The sequence below is a fragment of the Ursus arctos genome, unplaced genomic scaffold (genome assembly GCF_023065955.2).
Source record: "Ursus arctos isolate Adak ecotype North America unplaced genomic scaffold, UrsArc2.0 scaffold_4, whole genome shotgun sequence".
Classification (NCBI taxonomy): Eukaryota; Metazoa; Chordata; class Mammalia; order Carnivora; family Ursidae; genus Ursus; species Ursus arctos.
In genome coordinates this window covers 26,419,400-26,444,952 of record NW_026623056.1, presented here as the reverse complement: position 1 = coordinate 26,444,952, position 25,553 = coordinate 26,419,400, and the positions used below count along the sequence as shown (strand labels likewise).

At 35.2% G+C, this 25,553-nt stretch overlaps 1 protein-coding gene across 12 annotated transcripts in view; it reads right to left on the bottom strand.

Annotated features, from left to right (window-relative positions):
- The window catches only part of DLG1 (discs large MAGUK scaffold protein 1), a 257,844-nt gene that overhangs the window by 123,483 nt on the left and 108,808 nt on the right, over positions 1 to 25,553 (bottom strand). Inside the window, exon 1 of one of the 12 annotated variants that reach the window (XM_026496056.4) lies at positions 18,862 to 19,182. The exons of the other annotated variants lie outside the window; for them this stretch is intronic. Within the exon in view, the coding sequence (XP_026351841.2) occupies positions 18,862 to 19,095 (234 nt within the window). The 5' untranslated portion in view covers positions 19,096 to 19,182. Of the gene's footprint in view, positions 1 to 18,861; positions 19,183 to 25,553 lie in introns of those variants that run through there. 12 annotated transcript variants of the gene reach the window in all.

The window sequence follows — 25,553 nt, the reverse complement described above, 5'->3', positions numbered from 1 at the left end:
TACTTGGGGAAATGTGGAATATCCTAAATATCCAAAGGTGCTGGAAAGGTTAAGTTCATAAATAATGATAATTACATAAGATTAAATATTACACAACAATTAAAAATCATTTGTAAGAACAGTTTGTAAGTCAATAAAGTCCCTGTAGGTCTGGTTGGGACTCTAGTCACTAATTATATATCATTTCCATAAAAAAAAATCTTTAAACTCCACATGAGTTTAAAATGCATCACTTAAATGCTAACCAACTTTCAGTCTAATACTTATATCACTTTTTAAAAATGTTTGAAAACCCAGAGGCTCTGACTCCTGATTTACAACAAAGTGTGAGAAAAAGATACTTTTAAAAGAACTGCCACTTGATCAACTGGGTATACATACAGAAAATGAAATGAATCCCATCTCTACCTTACACAATACTAAAGATTAATTGCAGACTGTTTGCTAACACAATTGAGAGAAGTACAAAAATTAGATTTCTAGAAAATAATAATGACAGAATATCATCATGACCTTGGTGTAGGTAAAGTCTTAACAGGAAGGTACAGATTGTTGAAGCCAAGCAGGGTGAGGAGAGTGTCTGTATGCAGGGAGTAGAGGGGTGGCAGTGGTCTAGCACAGGGTGCTTGGAGCCTGAGCAGGGTAAGGAGGGTGTCCACATGGGCCGAGCAGTGGCAGCAGCCTGATGTGTTTTGCTGGAACCTAAATGTGGCAGTAGGAGTCATCTGGCATGAAGTTAGGGACCTCAGTGGAGTAAAAAGGGGATCTGCTGGAGCTTGGGCAGAGTAAGGAGGGTGTCCCACCAAGAGGAGCAGTGATGGGAGAATGCTTACATACAGGAGATTTTGATCTAATAAATGCGTATATAAAGGATAATGGGAACAAGATTCCTCATGTCAGAGAAAGGAGTTACAAATATGGAAAGGGAAAAAATTAGCATGATACCTAAGGTTCTAGAACAGAACTGGAGGTATTAGTATGAATGCATGGTTTTCAATATATATAGACATAGGAACACAGACAGGAATGTACATAAATTATATGTACATATATTCCCTAGCTCTGCCCACAAAGATGATCTGGGGGCAGTAACACACCAATAGCATGAACACACCCAGCACTCAGATCATGGTTTCTAAATACCCATTCTCAAATAAAAAAATAAATAGGAGTCTTTGGAGAAATGGCTTGAATTTCAGTGCTAGAGCTTAGCAAGTACAATATGATTCTAGAACAACCTGCTGTGCCAGAAAATACAGAAGTGCTCAAGGAATAATGAGGGTAGGACAAAAGACACAGGAGTTAGCGTGAAGGGTTTTCATCAGTCAGACTGGGAACAATTTGAGATTCAAAATAAAGATAACAATGGCATACACTGAATAAAAACAGGATTCCAAGAGTCCATATTGGTTTAATAATTATAAAAATAAATGAAGAGTACAGAAAGCATTTCCTAATAGAAGAATGCCAACTAAAAGATGTAGAGAAATTCTAGAGTTATAAAATCATCATTTGGCAAACATCACAGAAATAATACATTCAAAAAACATCAACAGATGTAAAAATTCCACTGCTGCTGAATGAACCTTCCATTTCATTCTAGTAGATGAACATGGACCCACTCAAGCATTTCTCTTAAAAACGTTTATTAATTACAGTGAAGAAATCTTGCAGATACTATCTTAAAGTTAACATTACCAAGGATGGGACAAATCAAAACCATTCTACCTGACAGGATATAATAAAAACATATCATTTCTAAGAAATTCCAATCGAAGATGCATAACTTGAATCCAGTCACTGAACATCAGACAAACCCAAATTGACCGATACGCTACAAAATAACTGCTGCAGTCATCCAAAGTATCAAAGGAAAAAAAGTCTAAAGTTTATCATTATTTTTTATAACTTCAGTTTTTTTTTTAAACAGCTTTATTGAGGTATAACTGATATTCAAAAAACTTCACCTATTTAATGTAAACAACTTCATGACTTTGGATATATGCATGCACCTGTGAAACCATCACAATTAAGGTAACCGATACAGCTATCACCTCTAAAGTTTCCTTATGCCTCTTTAGTGGGGTCAGATATTAGCTGATTAATAATCTACTTTAACATAAAAATAAGAGCTAAATGCTTACGTCAAATTTCAAGGTCAAGCACAAAAATTTCCTCCACTAGGCAGCTGCTCTTCATAACCCTTTATGATAAACTATAAATCCTTTAATATTTATTACGTTTAAACCTCACTGTAACCTTGGCTCTAAGCCTCTTCTAAAGCTATCTCCTTTAAGAACATAGGCAGCAACCTCTACGACATCAGCCAAAGCAGCCTTTTTCATGACACATCCCCAAAGGCAAGAGAAACAAAAGATAAAATGAATTTATGGGACTTCATCAAGATTAAAAGTTTCTGCATATCCAAGGAAACAGTCAGAAAAACTAAGAGGCAGCCCACGGAATGGGAGAATATATTTGCAAATGACACTACAGATAAAGGACTGGTATCCAAGATCTACAAAGAACTTCTCAAACTCAATACACGAGAAACAAATAAACAAATCAAAAAATGGGCAGAAGATATGAACAGACACTTTTCCAATGAAGACATACAAATGGCTAACAGACACATGAAAAAATGTTCAAAATCATTAGCCATCAAGGAAATTCAAATCAAAACCACACTGAGATACCACCTTACGCCAGTTAGAATGGCAAAAATAGACAAGGCAAGAAACAACAATTGTTGGAGAGGATGTGGAGAAAGGGGATCCCTCCTACATTGTTGGTGGGAATTCAAGTTGGTACAGCCACTCTGGAAAACAGTGTGGAGGTCCCTTAAAAAGTTAAAAATTGAGCTACCCTATGATCCAGCCATTGCACTACTGGGTGTTTACCCCAAAGATACAGACGTAGTGAAGAGAAGGGCCATATGCACCCCAATGTTCATAGCAGCAATGTCCACAATAGCTAAATCGTGGAAGGAGCCGAGATGCCCTGCAACAGATGACTGGATTAAGAAGTTGTGGTCCATATATACAATGGAATATTACTCAGCAATCAGAAAGAACGAGTTCTCAACATTTGCTACAACATGGACGGCACTGGAGGAGATAATGCTTAGTGAAATAAGTCAAGCAGAGAAAGACAACTATCATATGATTTCTCTCATCTATGGAACATAAGAACTAGAATGATCAGTAGGGGAAGAAAGGGATAAAGAAAGGGGGGGTAATCAGAAGGGGGAATGAAACATGAGAGACTATGGACTATGAGAAACAAACTGAGGGCTACAGAGGGGAGGGGGGTGGGGGAATGGGATAGACCGGTGATGGGTAGTAAGGAGGGCACATATTGCATGGTGCACTGGGTGTTATACACAACTAATGAATCATCGAGCCTTACATCGAAAACCGGGGATGTACTGTATGGTGACTAACATAATATAATAAAAAATCATTATTAATAAAAAAAAAAAACTGAGAAAAAAAAAATAAAGCTATCTCCTTTAGATAAGGATCTGAATACCATTTAAAAAAAATCCTAAAACAACTTACGCCATCTTAATCCACCCGACTCTCTAAAGGGCAATGAACAAGTACTTTGAAAAAGAACATACGCTTCTGCCAGTTTCTTAAAAAAGGTGAATCCTGTTGAGAAAGTCTTCGAAAACAAGTAACATATCAATACATACAATTTCCTAGCCATAGCTGATAACCAATTCAGGTAACAAAGATTTACAGAACAACAAAATAATTCATTTAGTCCATCTGAAACGAAAATACAGCCCTAAACAAATAATAGATAATCAAATGAAGGCTGAGTGATGCAGAACAGCATAGATGTTAGATCTGATAACAGAGTAATAATAGAGTAAAATTAAAAAGGTAAGAGGATATTTTAAGCGCAGAATTTAGAGCAGTGTAAAATTCTGGGGTGTTGTAGAAGATTCTAAAATGGAAAATGTCATGCTTTCGATTCTAATGTAAACAATGAGACGGCAAAATACAGTAACCATTATATTTGGGTTATTACAGAAAAGGAGAAATTCAGCATAAGCATTTTAAACTTGAAAAATCTTATATACATATACATATTTCGTCAGGCAATGGTAACTATTATACCATTATCCTTTTCCTGCTCCATTTGTATCACTCAATAAGATCAGCTCCAAAGAGTTTTTTTTTTTTTTAATCATGACCATGTGACTAACAACAGTCTCAGTTGTTTCTATCCATAGCAACACCATAGAATCATTAGCCTCTGAGGCTGCCTTCAGAGACTTGTTTCCATGACAACAGAGGCTATAATATTAACAGTGTCTCAAAGAACATTGCAGAAAATTGTAAATTTCTGTAAAGTAATTGGATTGTACATATTTTAAAAGTACTTTTTCTATGACAGTATGAAATTGACAGCTTTTGGGAAAGTGTTTTAACAATCATTTTTAGACATTCTCATTAAATTTCTTCATAGTTTTACATTTTAAATTCAATGTAAATCTTAAAATTACAAAATCAGCTTTTAAAATATAACAGATTTTCATTAAAGTGGCCTGAAGCCTTATTAGGTACAGTCACGTGCATAATGTATACTGTACATCAACATTTATGACTATGAACCACCCTCTTTCATCTCTATTCATGCAACAATAAATGCCCCTGGCCTCTTAAGAAGGCAAATACTGCTGAGAAACTCTTCAAACAACATATCAACACACACAATTTCCTAGTCACAGCTGATAACCAATCCAGGTGTAGTAACCAATTCAGGATACATTCAGGAATGTATACTGAGTGAGCCCCCATTTATTAAATCGCATTCTGCTTAAAATAGCTCAAGAGGTTCTTATATGTGCATACGAATCCTGACTGATACAGGAAGAGACAGAAAGGACAATTAGGCTGCTGTGATAATCCAGATTCTCGAGAGGTCATCAATGGCTTGGTGAAAATGGACATGAGTAGTCAAACCAAGATAGATTTCGAATGTACAACTAGTGTTATCTGGTGACTAATGGGAAACTGGGAGTTAGGAAGGACTATTAAGAATAACACCCACAGGGGCGCCTGGGTGGCACAGCGGTTAAGCGTCTGCCTTCAGCTCAGGGCATGATCCCGGCGTTATGGGATCGAGCCCCACATCAGGCTCCTCCGCTATGAGCCTGCTTCTTCCTCTCCCACTCCCCCTGCTTGTGTTCCCTCTCTCGCCGGCTGTCTCTATCTCTGTCGAATAAATAAATAAAATCTTAAAAAAAAAAAAAAAGAATAACACCCACAATGGCTACTAAAAATGATCTTTTACATCATAGTTAGACCCAAGCAGAGAAGATATGCAAGGCTATATAAATATATTTCTAATGTTTTCTCACTAAATTATTAAAATGATTTTCATAGCATAAGATGAAACTCTGAAGAAAGATAACCAAAATCATACTACAGGATAATTTATAATTGTATCTAACATTAACGTGTTATATGAATGAGGTAAACTGAGCTTAGAATATATACAAAGATTCAATAAGGTCTAAATAAATTTATACCACATTTAGGGAAAATGAAATACACGAATTAGCAAATCTTTTGTTAATATCGTAGATAACATGGAAAAGTCATTACTCTTGTGCCACTGTTGGTCAGTAAGTACCTTATTTTGGTTTTGTATGGCATAGTTAATATTCTTAGTCCAAGTTCCTCCGTATCTACTATGCAGCAATGAGATACGTTTCTCTGATCATATGTCAAAGAAGCTATTTAAGAAGGGGGTAGAAAACAGAAAAAATCCGGCAAGCCTTCTGCATGTTTATAGAAGAATAAAATACAGCACAGTAGATTCATCAAAAGTCTGCTTGGTAATCACTACACTCAACAGGAATCTAGTACCTTCAGAATAAAGGTATTTTTCATTACTTAAATCTGACTCTTTATTTGATTCAGATGACTTTTTTTGGGCCACAGTTATTGTAAACAGCTTCAACATAAACTGGTGCAGGGGGAAAATGTTATTTGAACCAGCTGCATGTGACATCCATATTATAATTATCTCAGAAGCAAACATCAATAAACCAGGTACATTTTAAAACAAATCACTAACAGTATTAAATTACAAAGTTTCGATTTTAAAATAACAAAGGGGAGATCAGAAAATAGATCTAGTGATTAATAATCCTATTATAGAAACATGGGTACAAATTCGTTACTTCACACAGACAGATCACCTAGTTCATGAATCTATTTCTGCTTGCAAGATTCATGATACTGAGTTAAAGTTTATCATTCTTTTTATTATGAAAAGATGGTATTCTATCAGCATTCAGCTCGTCACTTTGTACTGGTAGAAGGATGAGTCAACAACACAAAAATTTAAAGAGACCTTAAACTTGGATTTAAAGAAATGGTTACATAATTAACAAGTAGGTGTGAAACTACAAACTGCAATATACTTTAACCTGATTTTCAAACCAGAATATGGTTAAAGAAACCTGCACAGCCATGGACTTCATGATAACAAATATAAAATGGGCCCTCTATGCTTCCTAGTAATCATGCATTCACCCTATCCTATTCATTCTTCTACAAGTCCCTAACGATTCCAGCCCCTGTTGCCTTTCTACTATTCTCCTACCACTTACTGTTTCAGCCATACTGACCTCCCTGCTGTTCTTCAAATACCCTAACCATGTTCTGGTCTCAGTCTTTTATTTACTATTTCTCTGCCTAGAATGCTCTTGCCCTAGCCATTACATGGCTCAATTCCATTACTTCTTTCTTGACTTTATTCAAATATCAAATATACACAGCAGATATTGCTAAAAGATTTTTCTGTGTGCTTGGGTAGCCACTACTAATCAGAAGGTGTTCAAGATGTTCCATCATTTGATGAACTTAGGGCATAAGTCTCAAAAATATAAAAATGCCAAAGAATTGCCAGTTTCATATTTTTCTTTATCTAGCAATAGCTAATTGCCTAATAATGTCCTACTTGAAAATAAACATGTCTTGCTCAAGTATATTTGCTCAATAAATTTTCATCTTTTTTTTTTTTTTAAGATTTTATTTTTAAGTAATCTCTACAACCAACGTGGGGCTCAAACTCACCACCCAACATCAAAAGTTGCATGCTCTTCCAACTGAGCTAGCCAGGTGCCCCTCTTCTCTTTTTAAAACTATATTAGGAAGTATTTCTTACTGACAGCTTATATTCAAAAGCTATGGTGCCCATCTTCCAAACTTCTAGGTTCTAATTTCAACTTGTTCCTAGGTCCCTACCACATATGGCAGCTCCTTCCTGTGGTTACTACTTGTTTTACTTTGGTGTTCTCATTTTTCCTTTTCAGTTCTCCAATTCTCTTTTAAGCCCCCCCTCCCCCCAATATTACATTCTGTTAAAATAACTGCTGTAGTTCCTGTTTTCCTGGCTGGACCCTGTCAAGGTTACCTCTGGCTAAAACACAATTTTTTATCGTTCTATAATTAGATTGCTTCTCCTACCTTTCCATTCCTCACTTAAAAAAACAGACTATTTTGTGGAACTAATGATAATGGTGGTGATGAAGATGGTAATCATGATGATTATCAGGTATTATTAGGGCTTTGCTTGTACTGTCTCATTTAATTCTCACAAAATCTTGATGCAAGTAACACTTTCATCCCTATTTTCCACAGGTGGAGGAAAGAGACTCAGAGAATTTAGGTGTATTTGTCTAAAGTGCTACAGCTTGTAAATGGCAGAAAGGAGATTTAAACTCAGGCCACCATCCTCCAAAGACAGTTTGTTCTACCAGAATGCTACATTGTCTTTTTAAAATACTTCATAAAGAGTTATTTTGTCCTTACTGTTACTATCATATTTTACTGCAAAGACAATATACAATACCCCAAAAAGAAACAGAATACTTCAATCCTTAGCTCAAGGACTGGCAAACATTTTCTAAAAAGGGCCAGATAATACATATTTTAGACTTTATGGGCCATGTTTCTGTGTTGCAACTACCCAACTTTGTGCTGTAGTAGCTTAAAAATAGCCATAGGCAATACACAAATAGACATAGCTGTGTTCCAATAAAACTTTATTTACAAAAACAAGTGGCAGGCTGGATTTGTGCTGACTCCCACTTTGGTGATTTAAAAAAGAAAAAAAGGCTGATCAGATTGGTGAAGAAAACAGAAAATGACTTCATGATACTCAGGCTAGTTTTTACTAATTACAATTGCTTTAATTTTGTTGCAATGCTTTATCTATGATAATAAAAATATGCAACTCCTCCCCTAAGATCATGGAAGTGAGAGTAAAAAAAACAAACAATACACATGGAAATTTCAAGTTTCATCTGTAGTTCTATAAAATATTTTTACAAAAAAGGCCTATAAAATAAAGCAGTGTTCTTATAACTGAAAGAATTTAAGCTCTATACTGTATGTAGCCTTCCAGGTTGGGAAGAGTGTTTAAATTACATGATTTTTGTTCTCCTTCCCACTCCTACCCCCCTCCAAAATCCTGCTTATGGTATTTAGTATAGATGAAGCAATTAATTCCTAAGATCGGTATGCATCTTGTTTGTTTTACCTCTAGCTTTCAAAATACTTTCAAACTGATTTCTTTTTCAAATTTATAACACTTTGTTTTTTTTTTTTTTAAAGATTTTTTTTTATTTATTTATTCGACAGAGATAGAGACAGCCAGCGAGAGAGGGAACACAAGCAGGGGGAGTGGGAGAGGAAGAAGCAGGCTCATAGCGGAGGAGCCTGATGTGGGGCTCGATCTCATAACGCCGGGATCACGCCCTGAGCCGCAGGCAGACGCTTAACCGCTGTGCCACCCAGGCGCCCCTCAAATTTATAACACTTTGATACATTAGGTGGTTCTACCAAAGATCAGTCAGAGTTAAATACAGAAAAATGAGGCTGGGATCTGTTTTGATCCAAATCTCAGATTATAATCTCTAGTTATTTCTCTCAAGACCAACAAAAAATCTGTAAGGCAATCTACTGGTCCTATTCTGTCATAACAATAACTGCTTCACACTCCAGAGCTGGCTGAATCAATAGCCACAATTTAGATGTCACAAAAACTAAAAAACATTGTTCAGAAATAGTATTAAATTGGGGTTTACTAAAGGATAAAGAATTAATAGGCAGGACTCCTTTTAAGAGGTAGGGAGAAAAATCTTTTAAACACATTTATCTAGAGGCAGAAGAAGTTGTGTTTAGGCTTTCCTAAAATTCCACTACCTCCAGATGTCATTGCCAGTTGGTTTATACTTGCACAAAATAGGTCCAGTCTTTTTTGATTGATTTGCATATGCCTGTAAAATTATTACATCAGTTGGTTTATTTAAAGTTTGTTAAATAAGGTGATAATTGTAGACTACTGTTCTCCACATGGTCTGAACAACTATTTTTACCTTTATAAAAATTCTAAATTTTGATATAAAAATGGAGGACTGAAATGTAATCTAAATTAGAGTGCCAGGAAGTACAAAGAATAACACAGAAAAAAAAATCTTTAAAGAAAATGAATCTAAGTCAAATTTTAACGATAAGAATTTAAATTCTTCATATGTATAAGAATACATATGCCTAATTTTTTCACAAAGAGCTTTGGATTACTTTTGAAATATACATGATTTTACAAAATCTTGTAGTGTAGACTTTTTTAATTAAAAAAATTTTTAAAGAATTTTAAGCCATAGTTCTACATAAAAGTGGCTTGGGAAATTTACAGTGGCCAAACCATATTCAGAAGCTCCAAACTTCCTTATAGCCAGCATCAGATTAAATGAAAATAAACAAGTATATAACATTTGTTTATTAGTTCAACAAATACTTATCAAGTGCATTCACCATGCGAGGCTCTGGGGATACAAGAAAATACACATCTTGTACTATCAGCTCTTATAAAACTTATGGTTCAGCAGCTAATATTAAACAAATCATTACCAACTGATTACCTGAAATAAACTGACTATAGTTGTGATAAGAAGTATGAAGTACAAATCTCATGAAAACACACACTGCTTGAAAATACAGGCAAAATGTTACAAAGGCTGAATCTCTTATCCTGACCCCATGAGAAGTGGATAATTTTTCAGCACTGTTACTAACACATTATTTAAAAGGTTAACTTTAAAACTTGTTTGAATTTATTAAAAATATATAAGCTGCAGCTTGTGAAATTTCTCTTTCTACCTATTTGCCCTTGACAAAAGGGCCATCTAACAATCATGACACTATACAGAAGCTACAAAGATGAATACAACATACTTCCTATTTATAAAGAGATTAAAAAAATTTCTTTATTCTTTATATATATATAATAATTCTTTATTCTTAAAAAACTAGTTTTTTTAAGTTAGAGCTAATCTATCTCCATTAAGATATTAACTTTTTTAATAGGCTTTATTTTTTTAAAGCAGTTTTTAGGTTCAAAGCAAAATTGAGCATAAAGTACAGAGCTCCTATATAGCCTACACCCACACACATGCAGAGCCTTCCCACTATCAACATTTACCACCAGAGTGGTACATTTGTGCAAATGATGAACCTACACTGACACATCACTTTATCCAAAGTTCACAGTTCAGGGTTCACTCTTGGACATTCTATGGGTTGTAACAAATTTATAATGACATTCACCTACCAATATAGTATTATACAGAATAGTATCACTGTCTGAAAGTCCTCTGTGTTCTACCTATTCATCATCATTCTTCCTTAACCCTTGACGACCACTGATCTTTGTACTGTCTCCATAGTTTTGCCTTTTCCAGAACGTCATACAGTTGGAAGGACAGGGTATGTGGCCTTTTCAGATTGGCTTCTTTCACTTGGTAATACATATTTAAAGTTCCTCCATGTTTTTTCATTTCTTTTTAGGGATAAATAAATTCTTCTGTCTGGATGTACCAGACTTTATTTATCCATTCACCCACTAAAAGACATTTTGGTTGCTTGCAAGTTCTGGCAATCATAAATAAAGGTGCTATAAATGTGTGCAGGTTTTCATGTTGACATACTAACACATCTGGGTAAATACCAAGGAGTGCAACTGCTGGACGCTATGGTCAATTTGGTATTTTTAAAAAGGCTTATATAACCATTGTAAACAGTTATTTTTTGTTTAATCTTCATCTCTATACTTTTCTAAAGTGTCCTACTCTACAAATGATTGGGTCTTAAACATCATTTGAACAAATTTTTAGTGGGTACATATAGAAATTTCACAATGTTCTTCAGGTGAAAAGGGGAACAATTAATTTCTAAATCCGAGTCATGGTCTCCATCTTACCATTTAGCTTTAGTGGCCTTTTGAGTGGGCACTTAAACAGTGCTAACAGGCAGCACCTCACAACCAGTATAAAAGAGTTTTTATACCAACCTTGGTTTCTTGGTTAGCCAATACCCAAAGGAGACTATTTCTAACTATTCTCCTAGAAGCTATTCTATCAAAGTCAGCATTTCCAAAGTAGTTTAAGAGGACTGTCTCCCTACTTTCTATATATTCTAGTTTAATATGAAGGCATTATATTGCTGAATATAACCAATTTCATTCCATAGAGATGAAGAAAAATATATAAATTTGATCTAACACTTCAAAATACAACTATCATTACGCATGAGTCTAAATGTATGAAACATGTATAGAGGAAGGTTAGGCCAATTCAGAATGGTCCAAGGTGGAGATGTCTTGGTGTGACTAGACCTGCCGCCTGGTGGGGAAAATCGGCAGATAAATGGCTATAAATGATGTGCCATATGCCTTTGTTTGCCTGGTAAGTCTATATTTATGCCTGTTGTCCCACTTTAATTATTAATAGTTTTCTCTTTCCATCAAAAGTACTTCAGTTTCGTCGATGAGTTACACAGTCATCCTAATAATAAGGAAATTGAATGATTTCTCTCTTCTCTCTCTGTCTCACCTCCTCATGAATCTCTCTTCCTAGAGGGGTAAACAGGAAGAGAATCATCAACTAGAGGATCAGAATAACACTAGATAAAGTGTGATATATGTTTCACAGAAGGCCTAAGGAAGAAATTCAGATAAATATATTTATAATAATAAAGTATCAGATAATATTGAATGCTATAAGGAAACAGTTTTTTAAAGGTAAGAACACAGAGTAATGTTTGGAGTGAGTATCCGCACAACCTTAGATAAGAATCCTGGAACGACCTGTGAAAAGGCACAGATAAGGAGATATCTGAAGGCAGTGAGGGAATGAACCATGAGAATGTCTAGGGGAAAGAATGTTCCAGGCAGAGAGAAGAGAACATCAAGATAAAGGTTCTTAAATGGCCACAACTGATGAATTTGAGGAACAGTAACAAGGCCAGTATAGCTGGAGTAGAGTTAAGTGAGGGAGCAGTAGCAAACACAAGTGGATGTACTGCCGGGGCAAGATCATACAGGTGTTTTGGTCTGTGGTTAAGAAGAATTATAAACTGGATCAGATGACATGGAAGGGTTAAAAATAAGGTACTGACATTCTGAAAGGATGACGCTGGCTGATGGGTGAACAGACTGTTGAAAGAATGGAGACAGGGAGGCCAGTCAGAGGTCTACTGGGGCAGTTCAGACAACAAATTAAGTAATTTAAACTAGTAGTTGTGGAAATTGTAAAAAGTGGTCAGATCATAATATATCCTGGACATAGAGCCAATAGGATTTACCATTAGACTGAATGTGGACCATAGGAAAAAATAATAGAAAACGATTCCAAGAGTTTCTATCTTCAGCATCTCAGTGAGTGATGATGAAAGACGACAATAGGGAGAACAATAAAACTGGAGACTTGTTTTCGACATGTTAACTTTCAGATACTTAATCCAAGCGGAGATATTGTATAGGAAGTTAGATAGACAAGTCTAGTGTATGGGGATTAGCTCCAGGCTAAAGATACAAATACTGATGTTATTTAAAGGCACAGGAGTGGATGAGATCACCTGAAATGTGAGTATAAAAAGACAAGTTCAAGGACTGAGCCCTGAGGCACTCTAACATTTAGTGGCAGAAAGAGGAGGATACTGCAAAGGAAACTGAGTTTGGGAGAATATTGGAAAGATAGTGTTCAACAGTAAAAGGCGAAAAGAATTTAAAGGAGGGAACCATCAATTGCGTAAAAGCTGTTGTGGGGTCAGGTAGAACAAAAACTTTCAAGTGATCATCGGATTTGACAATCCACTCCAAAAGAGGATTATTTGTTTGGTAGTTTTAATGAGAGGTATTATAGGAGGTATACATGTTGATGAGAATAATTCAGTAGAGGGAGAAAGACAGATAATGCAATGAAGAAGAGAGAATTTCAGAAGTCCTTGAATAGTCAAAGGGACGAAGAAGTGAAGGGTGAGCTGTAGGAACAGATGGATCATTCATATCAACAGGCTAGAGAATACAGAGTAAGACCATCAACTGAGAATGAGGGCCAGGAAGTGAGTACTGGAAATTTATTGTGCAACTTTGGAGCAGTGTGGAGGAGGCAGAGTTGCAATTAACCAAGGTTGAATCTTACCAATGAAGTGACGGAAGGGCAACAGAGTTAATGAAAGGCAGCACTTTTAATCATGGACCAAGGAATCTGAGCAAGGCAAGGAGGGAAGTGAGAGCATGAAAGGAGTAACAGATAATGGAAAGTTGGGCTGAAGGTCTTCAGAAGATAAATTTTTAAAAAATCACTGTAATAGGGTAAGTGAGCTAAAAAGAAAGTAAGTGCTAGTCAGATAGTTTGAAATGCTTGCAAATGAGATTTTTTAAGTGGTACGGTCAATGGTAATGAGTTCTTAAATGTAACGATTTAAGGGGGTCACCCAACTGAAGAAGACTAGATTCCTAGAGGTAAGGATATCAAAGAATTGAGAAGTCAAGATTTCGGACAGATCACACTAGGATACTGAAAATCACTAAGAATAATGACAGAAAAAGTGGGCAGAGAAGAGATAGTAAACCAGGTGATCAAATCATCAATGAGTAGGAGTGACTGAAAGAGATGCAGATGACTAAAAAAGGAGGGGAAGTAGAAAATATTGTCTGATGGCATACACATTTTTTTTTTAAAGAAAGAGGAGATACAGTCACCCATAAATATCAATGATAAGCAAGGAAGACAGATAAGATTTCCCCTTTTTGTGAGTGATATAGAACAAAACAGTATCGCCAGGGAAATGCCAGGTGTCTGTGAGAGAAAAAAAGGGTGAACCACCAAAGAAGAATCTGAGGATAAAGAAAATTTTGCTGATGATGAATTGGGAGTTCCAAAAGGCAGACTGAAAGGCCTTGGTAGGTCAGAGAGAAATGGGAGTTTAAAACAGATTAGACATATAGCAGAATCACTCAGAGATAAGGAAATGAATGAGAGTGATCTGGAAGGTTTGGACTTTTTGGGGTGACTAAGGGTAAAAGGATATAGAGTATAAAATTAGTCCTGATGGTATACCTAGGAAAGCCCGGTAAAAGGTGAATAATCAATTAAACTTAGTTGTCTACTTGTGACTGGTTTAACAATTTGCAAAAGGGAATGTTGGGAGGAGAGGAAAAGTCAGGGAATTGGTGGTCTCACCAAGAAGGGAGGTGCTCTTTGGCCCCCCCCCTTTAAATCCTACAATTAAAGGTGTTGAGGTCTGGAGTTCTTAAAAAAGTACATGGCTGTACTTACAGTTAATTTATTCAGTCAACACTATTTATTGAATGTCTGAATAAACTCTACTACCCTAGGTGCTGTAATTCCTAATTATCTGTATTTGAATTTGTTCATGGACTATCGAAAGTAATATAAAAAGAAAATAATAATATAATGAAGTAAAACTGCTAGGCACTGTTCTAAGTATGATACATATATTAAATCATTTAATAAAATTAACTCATGAGGTTGATACTATTATATGCATTTTTGGACAATATGTCGAATGCACAGCTCTACAAAATTAAACCCTTTATAATCTAGAATGTATCTGTTTAGGACAAATAGTATTCTTTTTACACAAATTAGCCTCTATATTTTTCCACATGGGTATCTGAAAAGTGTTTTCCTGCATTTTAATGTAGGACAGGGTTTTTCCTTTTAAAAAAATTATCCAATTCTTATTAAAATTTTATTGTTCTACTTCAATTATGACAAGTCATCATGTCTGTTCCATTCACTCGCAGGAAAAGAACTTTGTTGTTTTCAGCTCAATTTGGCATGTGAGTTGTTTGGGGGAGGGCAGAATCCTGTTTGACTATTTATAATGATCCATGTTAGGGATTTTCGAATAGTCCAAAATATAGGCACAGGTGCTAAACACACATTCAAAATGACCTACCACTTCACAGCTGTTCAAAGTTTATATGACTACTATACTCATTAATAAACACTGATATCGCCAAGGAGGAAAAACTTTTTACCTAAGGGCTAATCAAGTAGCAAAGACTAGAAATGCTGGAGTTCTTTAAAACACTCATGAATATAAAAATTGGTCCGAGACTGGAATAGAGGTGAGTGTGCTAAATAAGACAGAGCATATTGGCATTAAGTGATCCTAAATGCAAGAACAGAGGGAATTCTGAGGTAAAGAACCGGGGAGGGTTTGACAACATGTAGGCCTTTTTTTTCTGTATTATCCAAAATTAAAAACATTAGTATGAAGCACAAAATAGAAAAAACTTACACCGAAGTAAAAAAATTAGAAAGTCCTCTTAATTTAACATTAAAACAAAAACAAAAACAAAAAAACAACCCAAGGGCACATAGGTGGCTCAACTGGTTGTTTGCATTCAACTCAGGTCAGGATCCCAGAGTCCTGGGATTGAGCCCCCCATAGGGCTCCTTGCTCAGTGGAGAGCCTTCTTCTCTCTCTCCCTCTACTGCTTCCCCTGCTTGTTCTCTCTCTTTCCTCTGTCAAATAAATAAATAAATAAATAAATAAATAAATAAATAAATAAATAAAATCTTTGGGGAAAAAAAAAAGGCAACCCATGTGAACTTCTAGGATATAACCCAATGACAAAAATGAGAAAGCTGTACAGTTACCATCATTGTGTAGGGACTCACAGGGGTGAGGAAATCAGGTACATGGGGATTTGTGTGGCCTGAAGGAAATATGAAGAATGGAGGGGAGGAAAAGGGAAACATAGAAAGAAATGGGCTACTGTGAAGAACTAAAGGCCCTGGTGAGGAAAGGAAAGTGGATCCAAGAAAAATAGGTACCCGGGAGGTTTCGGATTAGGTGCTGTATTTTGGAAGGCCATAAACTAACAAGGTTTTGGTGACTGAAATGGCTAATAATCAATTCCATAAACATTTACTGAGCATCAACTATATACCAAGCCCTATCCTAGAAGCTGAGTGTGTTGCAGAAGTTTATAACCACTTAGCTTCCTTAACACATTAATGACTTCATACTAAATTACAGATATTACAGTAGAACCTAGCACATAATCGGAGTTATGAATGTGAATACTTCCAACACACAAGCAATTTAAATGAATCTCTAAATAAATTTTCTTTTTATTTATAGAGGGTATTTGGGGGGATATTAAATCAGAATGACTTTCAAATTAATAAAACTTGATTTAATAGCAATTCTCCAAACTGCTAAAAGTATCATGCTGCACAGTAACAAGGAATTAGATTCAAACTTAATCTTGCTATCAAATCTTACAAAAAATATTTCTAACAAGAGTGAAATAGGAAACCTGGTAATCACTGTTGCTACTTATCAATCAGAGAACTATCATAGTACTATCTTCACAGATACATAGTATATGTTCAATAAATTATGAAATTTCATTAATTTACCTTGTTTTTAACAATATGCAAATCCTTCTGGTGCTACAAATTAAAAACTGCCAGCCATGGGTCAGTAGATGAAACAGAAAAATGTAGTCTACCATCAGCCAAGATCCAAATCTGTCTAATATTCTATCTCGGTCCTATCATATTTTATCCAGTAAATGAATTCCAGTGAGTTACAACAAAAGACTTGGATATATAAAACATCTAACTCATCAGTTAGTAAAATATGTAGAACGAAAAATGGTATGATGGTACTTTAGAGCAGGAGAAATAAAAGCTAAAACCTGTGCCCTAACGTCTATACTTCTAGAGATGAAATACAAAGGTAATGAAAAGACAAGTAAAAAAAGAGGTATGAAAGAAATAAAAACTAAGTCATTTATCAGTATAACAAATGATTTGAACCAAGTGGGAGAAAAATAAAATTTTAAATGGCTTTGTAGAATTAATTGTGAACAAAAGTTTTTATTGCAATTATGACTCTATTTTAGTACAACAGCAGCTTTTTCTCCAACTCCTAAGTAATTATAATGTAATTCTGTGGTTTCAATAGTTTTTTATGTGAACTATTTTGCTTGCCTTTTCATTTGTATACCCCTAATAAGATTATGTATCAGTGGTAGTGTGTATGTATACATATAGAGTACTGTGGACTTATATAAACTACACGTAAGTTTTTAAAAGTTTTTAGCACACCTTTTTCTATTGACAATAGAAAATATCATTTAATATTAATCTATTATGAATTAACAACACCAAGCCTTAGTCTTTGCATCCCTTTTTGGTATGTATAATTGTAGTCAAAATCAAGTTAGTTAAATTCTTCGGGCAGTATTCAATCTAAGAGTTAAGTCATATCATTGCCTCTGAAGTTTTGATTAAAACTAACATCACTGCCTACATAAGAACAATTAATGACTATCCCCAGCCTAGTAATTCCATTTCTCTCACACATTTAAGAGAAATAAGTACAATTTCTTAATAAATTTGACAATATTTTAAAATCAAAACTATTGAAAGACAATTCTAGTAACCAAAAGCAAGAAAGAAGCTGTTGACAGTTTATATTTATTGTGTTGCTTCTAATTATTAGAAAAAGATGGTTTTAAAGAAATTTATTTTAAAAAGCACTAGGATATGTGTATAAATTTTATGAAGTATTATTGATGTCAAAGGACAAAAGCAATCTCTCCTTGTTTTTAAATTAGACTATTTCTTAGCCTTTCATTTTTACTAAAGTTTAATAAATATCTATAGAAATATTTTAAAATATGAATAGGCCCCCAACCTCCTTTAATGCCAAATAAATATTTCACTTAAATTACTATTAATTTTCTATTTCCCCCATTATTTTTAATACTCATTTCCTCAAAAAGATTTGGTTTTATGTGAATTTTTTTTTTAATTTGGGAGATTTTTAGTGCTTGCTCATCTCTTTAAACTGTCAACTGACTATCTGAAAAAATATTCCTACAATAGTGTAATTACATAAGTTTAATGCTTTTTAAATTAACCCTAGATAATATATATTTATAGAAATGGAAGGATTCATTAAAATCCTTGAATAAACCATAATTTAGTATAACTTTATAAGATATAAGTATATAACAACAGTCAGCTGTATTCAATTTATTATGAAACACTGGAAAATAAAAATCTTTATTTTCTGTTTCTTTACCGTAACAATCTTCCTAAGGTTATCTAATGACATACAAAAGCTAAAGAGGTTTTTGGTTTGTTTTTTTTTTTTTTTGGTTAGACATCATACCTTACAGCATTTAACAGTCTAAAAATAAGGAGACAAGCATTATTAATTTACACTGTAATTTATGTATCAATGGTTTGTATTTTTAGAGAAGTCCCTCAACAGAATCAGACTGTTTTGTTTGGTATTACATAAGAGCAAAAGAGAAAACATTGTTTCCCCTTTTATGCTAAAGACCTACACAGATGGACTGAAAACACATATTTCTGTGCATCCAAGGTTTCAGTGCATAAGACTATATTTTTAATAAGAAATCTATAATAATACATTTGCAAAGCAAACGTAAACCAAAATATATTGAAAATAATTTCAACAAGTGGTATGTTACCTGGGTGGAGCTGGTGGCTACCGAGATGCAGTCAATAAAGCTGTGTCTTCGAGTGAAAAATGCAACTATCTGCTGCCAGCGTGAAGGTTCTGGCTCAGCTTGCAGTTCATCTGATGAACCCTTTTTTGCCCAATGTTTCTGCTTTGGGCCTACTGAGCCATGGCTAGAGCTAGTATTGCCTCCTCGACTGGCGCGAGAGTATAGAAGTGTGTTGTTCCCGAAAATGTAATTCATCTCTGCAGCCCTGCAGGTGGTTGCCAAGCAGTCTTACTTCTCTACCAGCTGCTGAGTGGTGAATGATCGGTAAAAACTGCAGCTAGAATTACAGCAGCATCACTTGTAGATCAGGGAAAATAAAAACCTTGAGAAATGATGCTCATTTTCTCTGTAATTTCTTCCCATGAAAGAGCTTGTATCTTCCCTCTGTACCTGCTAGTTGTATGATGGCTGAGTTTATATTTGCAGACAAAAAAGACGGCATAAGGTTGATGTCTTTCTCATGATTATTTTTTCACCAGCGTCTGCAGGAACCAAAAGCTGTTCTTTTGTTAGCTGATAACTAGACGGAATGAAATCCAGGAAGTGAGGTCGATTAGCAGGTAAAGAAGGATGTTATAAACACTGGACTACCAAGACCCTTTGGGGCTGCCTGATTTAATGCACAGGGTGGAGAAACCCTGGATTATGAAGTTTCAATCACAGTCTGTAGTAAAATCCAATGGCATCATCTCTGCTTAAATAATTATAAATATGAACTGAATTTAAAAATACAAAAGGATTCTCTTGCCAATAGTTCTGACTGTTTAAATAATTTTACTGAAGGAGGCTTTGTCATTCCCATATGAACTTCCACATCAGAAGGAGCTCACATTAATTAGTACCTTTAAAAAACTTAGAACCTATTTACATTCAACTCTGAGGATCTAATGCTAGAGGAAAATCCATTTGTAATGGGGCATGATCATTTTATGTAATATACTGGTTCTTAATGCTTTGATAATTGAGTCTGGAGACAGAAACAGATTAATCAGCAAAATAAATATTTGGCTTCTGGAACTTTTGTGATAAAAAAGAACTGTTAAATTATCACCATCATCTCTCTCATATACTATAAGTACTTAGATTAACAAGTTATGAATTTTTAAAAATGCAATAGAATTAAAAGTAAATTTTTTGTTTTATAACCAGCAACACATGTTTTAGCCAATGCTACATGAATAATACTCTGGGGTTCACTAAATCATATTGTTTGATTGCTAGATAGACATTTTCTGACATCTGATATCTAGGTCTGTGTTTCTCAACATAGTAGTCTACGTCAGAATCACTTAGGGTGCTGGTTAAAGATGCAGACTGGTACCCCCTCCTCACCAGAACTTTTTTAGGGTAAGAGGGATCTTGAAATTTTCATTTTTAAAAAGGCCCTTAAGTGACTCTTAAGCAACCTCAAGTTTAAGAACCATAGATTCCTAACTCTGCCCTGTTAACACTGCTACATTAGTATATAATAAAATATATGGTCGTTTTAAAGCAACATATGAATAAAATGCTACTTGATAATTTACTAATGGTTGAGTAATTTAGTTGTTAAGTTGATATAAGCACATCACAAATCCTAACCTCAGCTATAATGTTTTTCATGTGTGGACTGACAAAAAAATCTTGCTTACTGTGTGCTTACCGCACCCACTAAATGCAGTCTACTAGAAAGTAGTATTGGCAAACTATGACCTCCAGATCCATTGCAAATCTTGATTCAGCAAGCAAAGATGCTAATACTCTCTCTGATTCTATCCCTAAGATACAGACACATGCCCAAAAGAGTTGAGAGCCATGTGGGACTCTTGAGAGCTAAGACGATTTGTGACAGATTATAGCACAAAGTTTGGCGCTTCTTCCCAAGGACTCTGCAGAGTAGTTGGCAATTTTGTGACCCTAGACAGATTGGTCCTGTCCATTTGGGGGTAAGGCAACAGAGGAAAACACTAAGACTAAACAGAGAACTGAGAATCCTCTGAAGGAAAAAAATTAAACCTCCTAAAAAAAGAAAAGCAATACCAGAAACCAGTAATATGGACCAGGTACTTAATAAACAACTGGTTGGTGTGGTTTACAAATGCTCCAGTAATTGGTTTGGCTCCAAAAGATGTGCCTTGATGATCCATGTCTGATGAAAACTCAAGACGGGGGGAACCCTAGAACTGATACAGGTTCTGTTATTCTGGATTGGTATGGATGAGGATATTGTACACAAGTGCTGAACGCAAATTTCCTACTCACATTGCAAACAATAGTAACACAGACAATGAATACTAAGCCATTTGTGTACATACATTTCTTATCCTATGGAGCCAAAGAGCTCAAAAACAATCTAAAGCCGAAAGGTCACTCCATCCCATATATCCCCTACGTACTGGGAAAAGTACTTTTCAATGCACAGATTTTCTAATCAAATCCACTGACATTAAGAAAGCAACTCTGAGTTTTGAGAAAGGCTTCTTTATGAAAATAACCTATTACCTGTGCTACAAAAATCTAGGATCATCTTATCCATCGTCCAGTAGTCAATGCATGCATACAAAACCATACGCGTACTTAAATCACAAATGGTTTCATGTGATTTGATTGGGAGATGAAAGGTGACCAATTCCTCACTGATTTCCACTTGAGAATGGCCCTACTCATATAGCAGAGCTGAAAAATAAACTCTATGTCATCAAAACAAAATTTAAGCTCATTATGGAAACTGGAAAGTCTATTTAAAGTAATGAATTAAAAAAATACACAATGTTGAAATCACTAAATAATTATTAACATTTTAATATGATTTCAATATTTCTTTCTGTACAGTTTACTTTTTTTCACAAAATGATAATACTATCTATAATAGGTCTCTAAACAATAAAGCGTAAGTAAACTGAGTACATCCACTTAGTGGATTATTATATAACCAAAAATATGATTATGAAGAATTTAGAGAAATTTATTTTGTAACATTAAATGAAACTAAGGACCATTCAAAAATATATATATAGAATAGGTAGGCCCTCAATTATTTGTTTACCATTCCAAACCCACAAATAAACCCAGAAGTCTTCAGGTATAGTAATAAAGGCAAGGATTAAATAATCTCAGTGAAAAACTTAAAAGGTTGGGAGGAAAAACAATACTAAAATTCTAAAATACTAAAAAAAATTACAAGTAACTACAAAGCTACCATACTATAAATGCAACATAACAGGCATTTTCCTTACACTTTTATCTTTATGATATGGCCTATTAAATTTCAAAACATGCAACTGTACTAAGCCTTCAAAAAATTTTTTCTAATTTATTTAAACAAAACAAAGAACAAACAGTTCACCCACTTTTCCCACTCCCCTGCCTCTTACAACCAATCTTTTGTCCACGTTATGAAAGAGATCACTGGTATTTGTCTTTCTCTGACTTATGTCACTTAGCATAATGCCTTCAAGGCCCATCCATATTGTCCCAAATGGCAAAATTCCATTCTCTTTTACCACATGTACCATAATTTCCTCATTCATTCTTCCATTGATGGATTCTTAGGCTGTTCCCCTATCTTGGCTACTGTAAATAATGCTACAGTAACATAGGGGTGCATATTTATCTTTTTGAATTAGTGTTTTCATTTTCTTCAAATAAATACACAGAAGTAGATTTGCTGGATCATATGGTTGCTTTATTTTTAATTTTCTGAGGAACCTCCCATACTATTTTCCACAATGGTTTCACCAATTTACATTCCCACCAACAGTACATGAGGGTTTCCTTTATTGCATATCTTTGCCAACACTTATTATTTCTGCCTTTTGTTAATAGTCATTCTAATAGGTGTGAAGTAGTATCTTGTGGTTCTGATTTGCATTTTCCTGATGATCACTGATGTTGAGCATCTATGTTTTTATGTACCTGTCAGCCATCTGTAGGTCTTCTTTGGGAAAATGTCTATTCAGATCTTCTGACATTTTAAAATCAGTTGTTTGGTTTTTCTGCTACTGAGTTGAATCAGTTCTTTCTGTATTTCGGATATTAGCCCCTTATCAGATATGTGATTTGTGATTATTTTCTTCCATTCAGTAGTATGCCTTTTCATCTTGGTGGCATAGCTTCCTTTGCTGTGCAGAAGCTTTTTAGTTTTATGTAGTCCCATTAGTTTGTTTTTGCTTTTGCTGCTTTTCCTTTTGGTGTCAGATTGCAAAAATCATCACCAAGACCTATGTCAAGAAGATTACTGCCTATGTTTTCTTCGAAGAGTTTTCTCCTAGGATGAGACTAAGCTGAGAAGACTGATGACACAGACTGGTTATTTGCTTAAAAAACTCAGCTCATATATATACAAATTGCTTCTGTAAGAGCACCATCTTGTGGTCAAACTGCATGCAGCCTATAAGATTACCTTAAACACCAGGGCCATCCAAAAAAGTAAAATTCAACATTTCAATATATTCCAGAGATGTGAAAACAAAATTCATTTCAAAAAGTACCCATTATATACACAAAATGGGAAAGATTCTATTCAATAGGCTCATATTTGCTTATGTCTGTTTTTCTGCTACCCTCATTTCTCACAATATTAGAAAAACTACAAACTACTGCTGGTGATCTCATTTGATACTATTCTCAGTACTGCTGGATGAAATGTATCCACACTAGGTGATATACTTATTTAAAATAATTATCTGCTCCCATACTCTATTCTATCTTCGATTTCAAGTCCTGCTCAACTATGTTTACTTTGCACATATTGGTTTGAACATAATCTTCCTTGCCATTGAAAACAAAAGCCAAATATGAATTCTTTAATTTCCTCAATGATCAACACAACATTCCATACTAACCTACTGTCCTCCTTGTCAATTCATCCTGATTTAAACCTATTTTGAAATAGGATGGAGTTTTATTTGTTCAATTTACTGTTCTGACCATTTTTCCTACTTCCCAGCTCATTTTCAGTTTTAGGAATCATGACACTGTTCTTGCTATGATATACTATTCATAACTGTTTAAAATCTAAGCTTTCTGTAAAGATTTCTCATATACCACAAAAATTTATCCACTGCGTCCTTTTCTTTCACAGAACTTTTTTAATAATAATTTTTTATTATGTTATGTCACCATACAGTATATCCTTAGTTTTTGATGTAGTGTTCCATGATTCATTGTTTGCCTATAACACCCAATGCTCCATGCAATCAATATATGCCCTCCTTAATACCCATCACCGGCCTATCCCAATCCCCCACCCCCCTCCCCTCTGAAGCCCTCAGTTTGTTTCTCAGAGTCCACAGTCTCTCATGGTTCATTCCCCCTTCTGTTTACCCCCCCTTCATTCTTCCCTTCCTTCTCCTACCGATCTTCCTGCTATTTCTTATGTTCCATAAATGAGTGAAACCATATGATAATTGTCTTTCTCTGCTTGACTTATCTCACTTAGCATAATCTCCTCCAGTCCAGACCATGATGCTGCCAATGTTGGGTAATCATTCTTTCTGATGGCCGAGTAATATTCCATTGTATATATGGACCACATCTTCTTAATCCAGCCGTCTTTTGAGGGGCATCTCGGCTCCTTCCACAATTTAGCTATTGTGGACAATGCTGCTATGAACATTGGGGTACATATGGCCCTTCTCTTCACTACGTCTGTATCTTTGGGGTAAATACCCAGTAGTGCAATTGCTGAATCAAAGGGTAGCCCCATTTTTAACATTTTAAGGGACCTCCACACTGTTTTCCAAAGTGTCTGTACCAACTTGCATTCCCACCAACAGTGTAAGAGGGATCCCCTTTCTCCACACCCTCTCCAACATTTGTTGTTTCCTGCCTTGTCGATTTTTGCCATTCTAACTGGTGTAAGATGGTATCTCAATGTGGTTTTGATTTGAATTTCCCTGATGGCTAATGATGTTGAACATTTTTTCATGTGTCTGTTAGCCATTTGTATGTCTTCATTGGAAAAGTGTCTGTTCATATCCTCTGCCCACTTTTTGATTTGATTATTTGTTTCTCGTGTACTGATTTTGAGAAGTTCTTTGTAGATCTTGGATACCACCAGTCTTTTATCTGTAGTGTCATTTGCAAATATCTTCTCCCATTTTGTGGGCTGCCTCTTAGTTTTTTTGACTGTTTCCTTGGCTGTGCAGATTTATCTTGATAAAGTCTCACAAGTTCATTTTTTCTTTTGTTTCTCTTGCCTTTGGAGATGTATCATGAAAAAAGTTGCTGTGGCCAATGTCAAAGAGGTTGCAGCCTATGTTCTCCTCTATGATTTTGATGGATTCCTGTCTCACATCGAGGTCTTTCATCCATTTGGAGTTTATCTTTGTGTATGGTGTGAGAGAGTGGTCAAGTTTCATTCTTTTGCATATAGCTGTCCAATTCTCCCAGCACCATTTACTGAAGAGACTGTCTTTTTTCTATTGGATGTTTTTTCCTGCTTTGTCAAAGATTAGTTGTCCACGAAGTCGAGGGTCCATTTCTGGAGTCTCTATTCTGTTCTATTGGTCTGTGTGTCTGTTTTTGTGCCAGTACCATGCTGTCTTTGTGATCACAGCTTTGTAGTACAGCTCGAAATCTGGCATTGTGATGTCCCCAGCTTTGTTTTTCCTTTTCAACAGTTCCTTGGCAATTCAGGGCCTTTTCTGGTTCCACACAAATTTAAGGGCTGT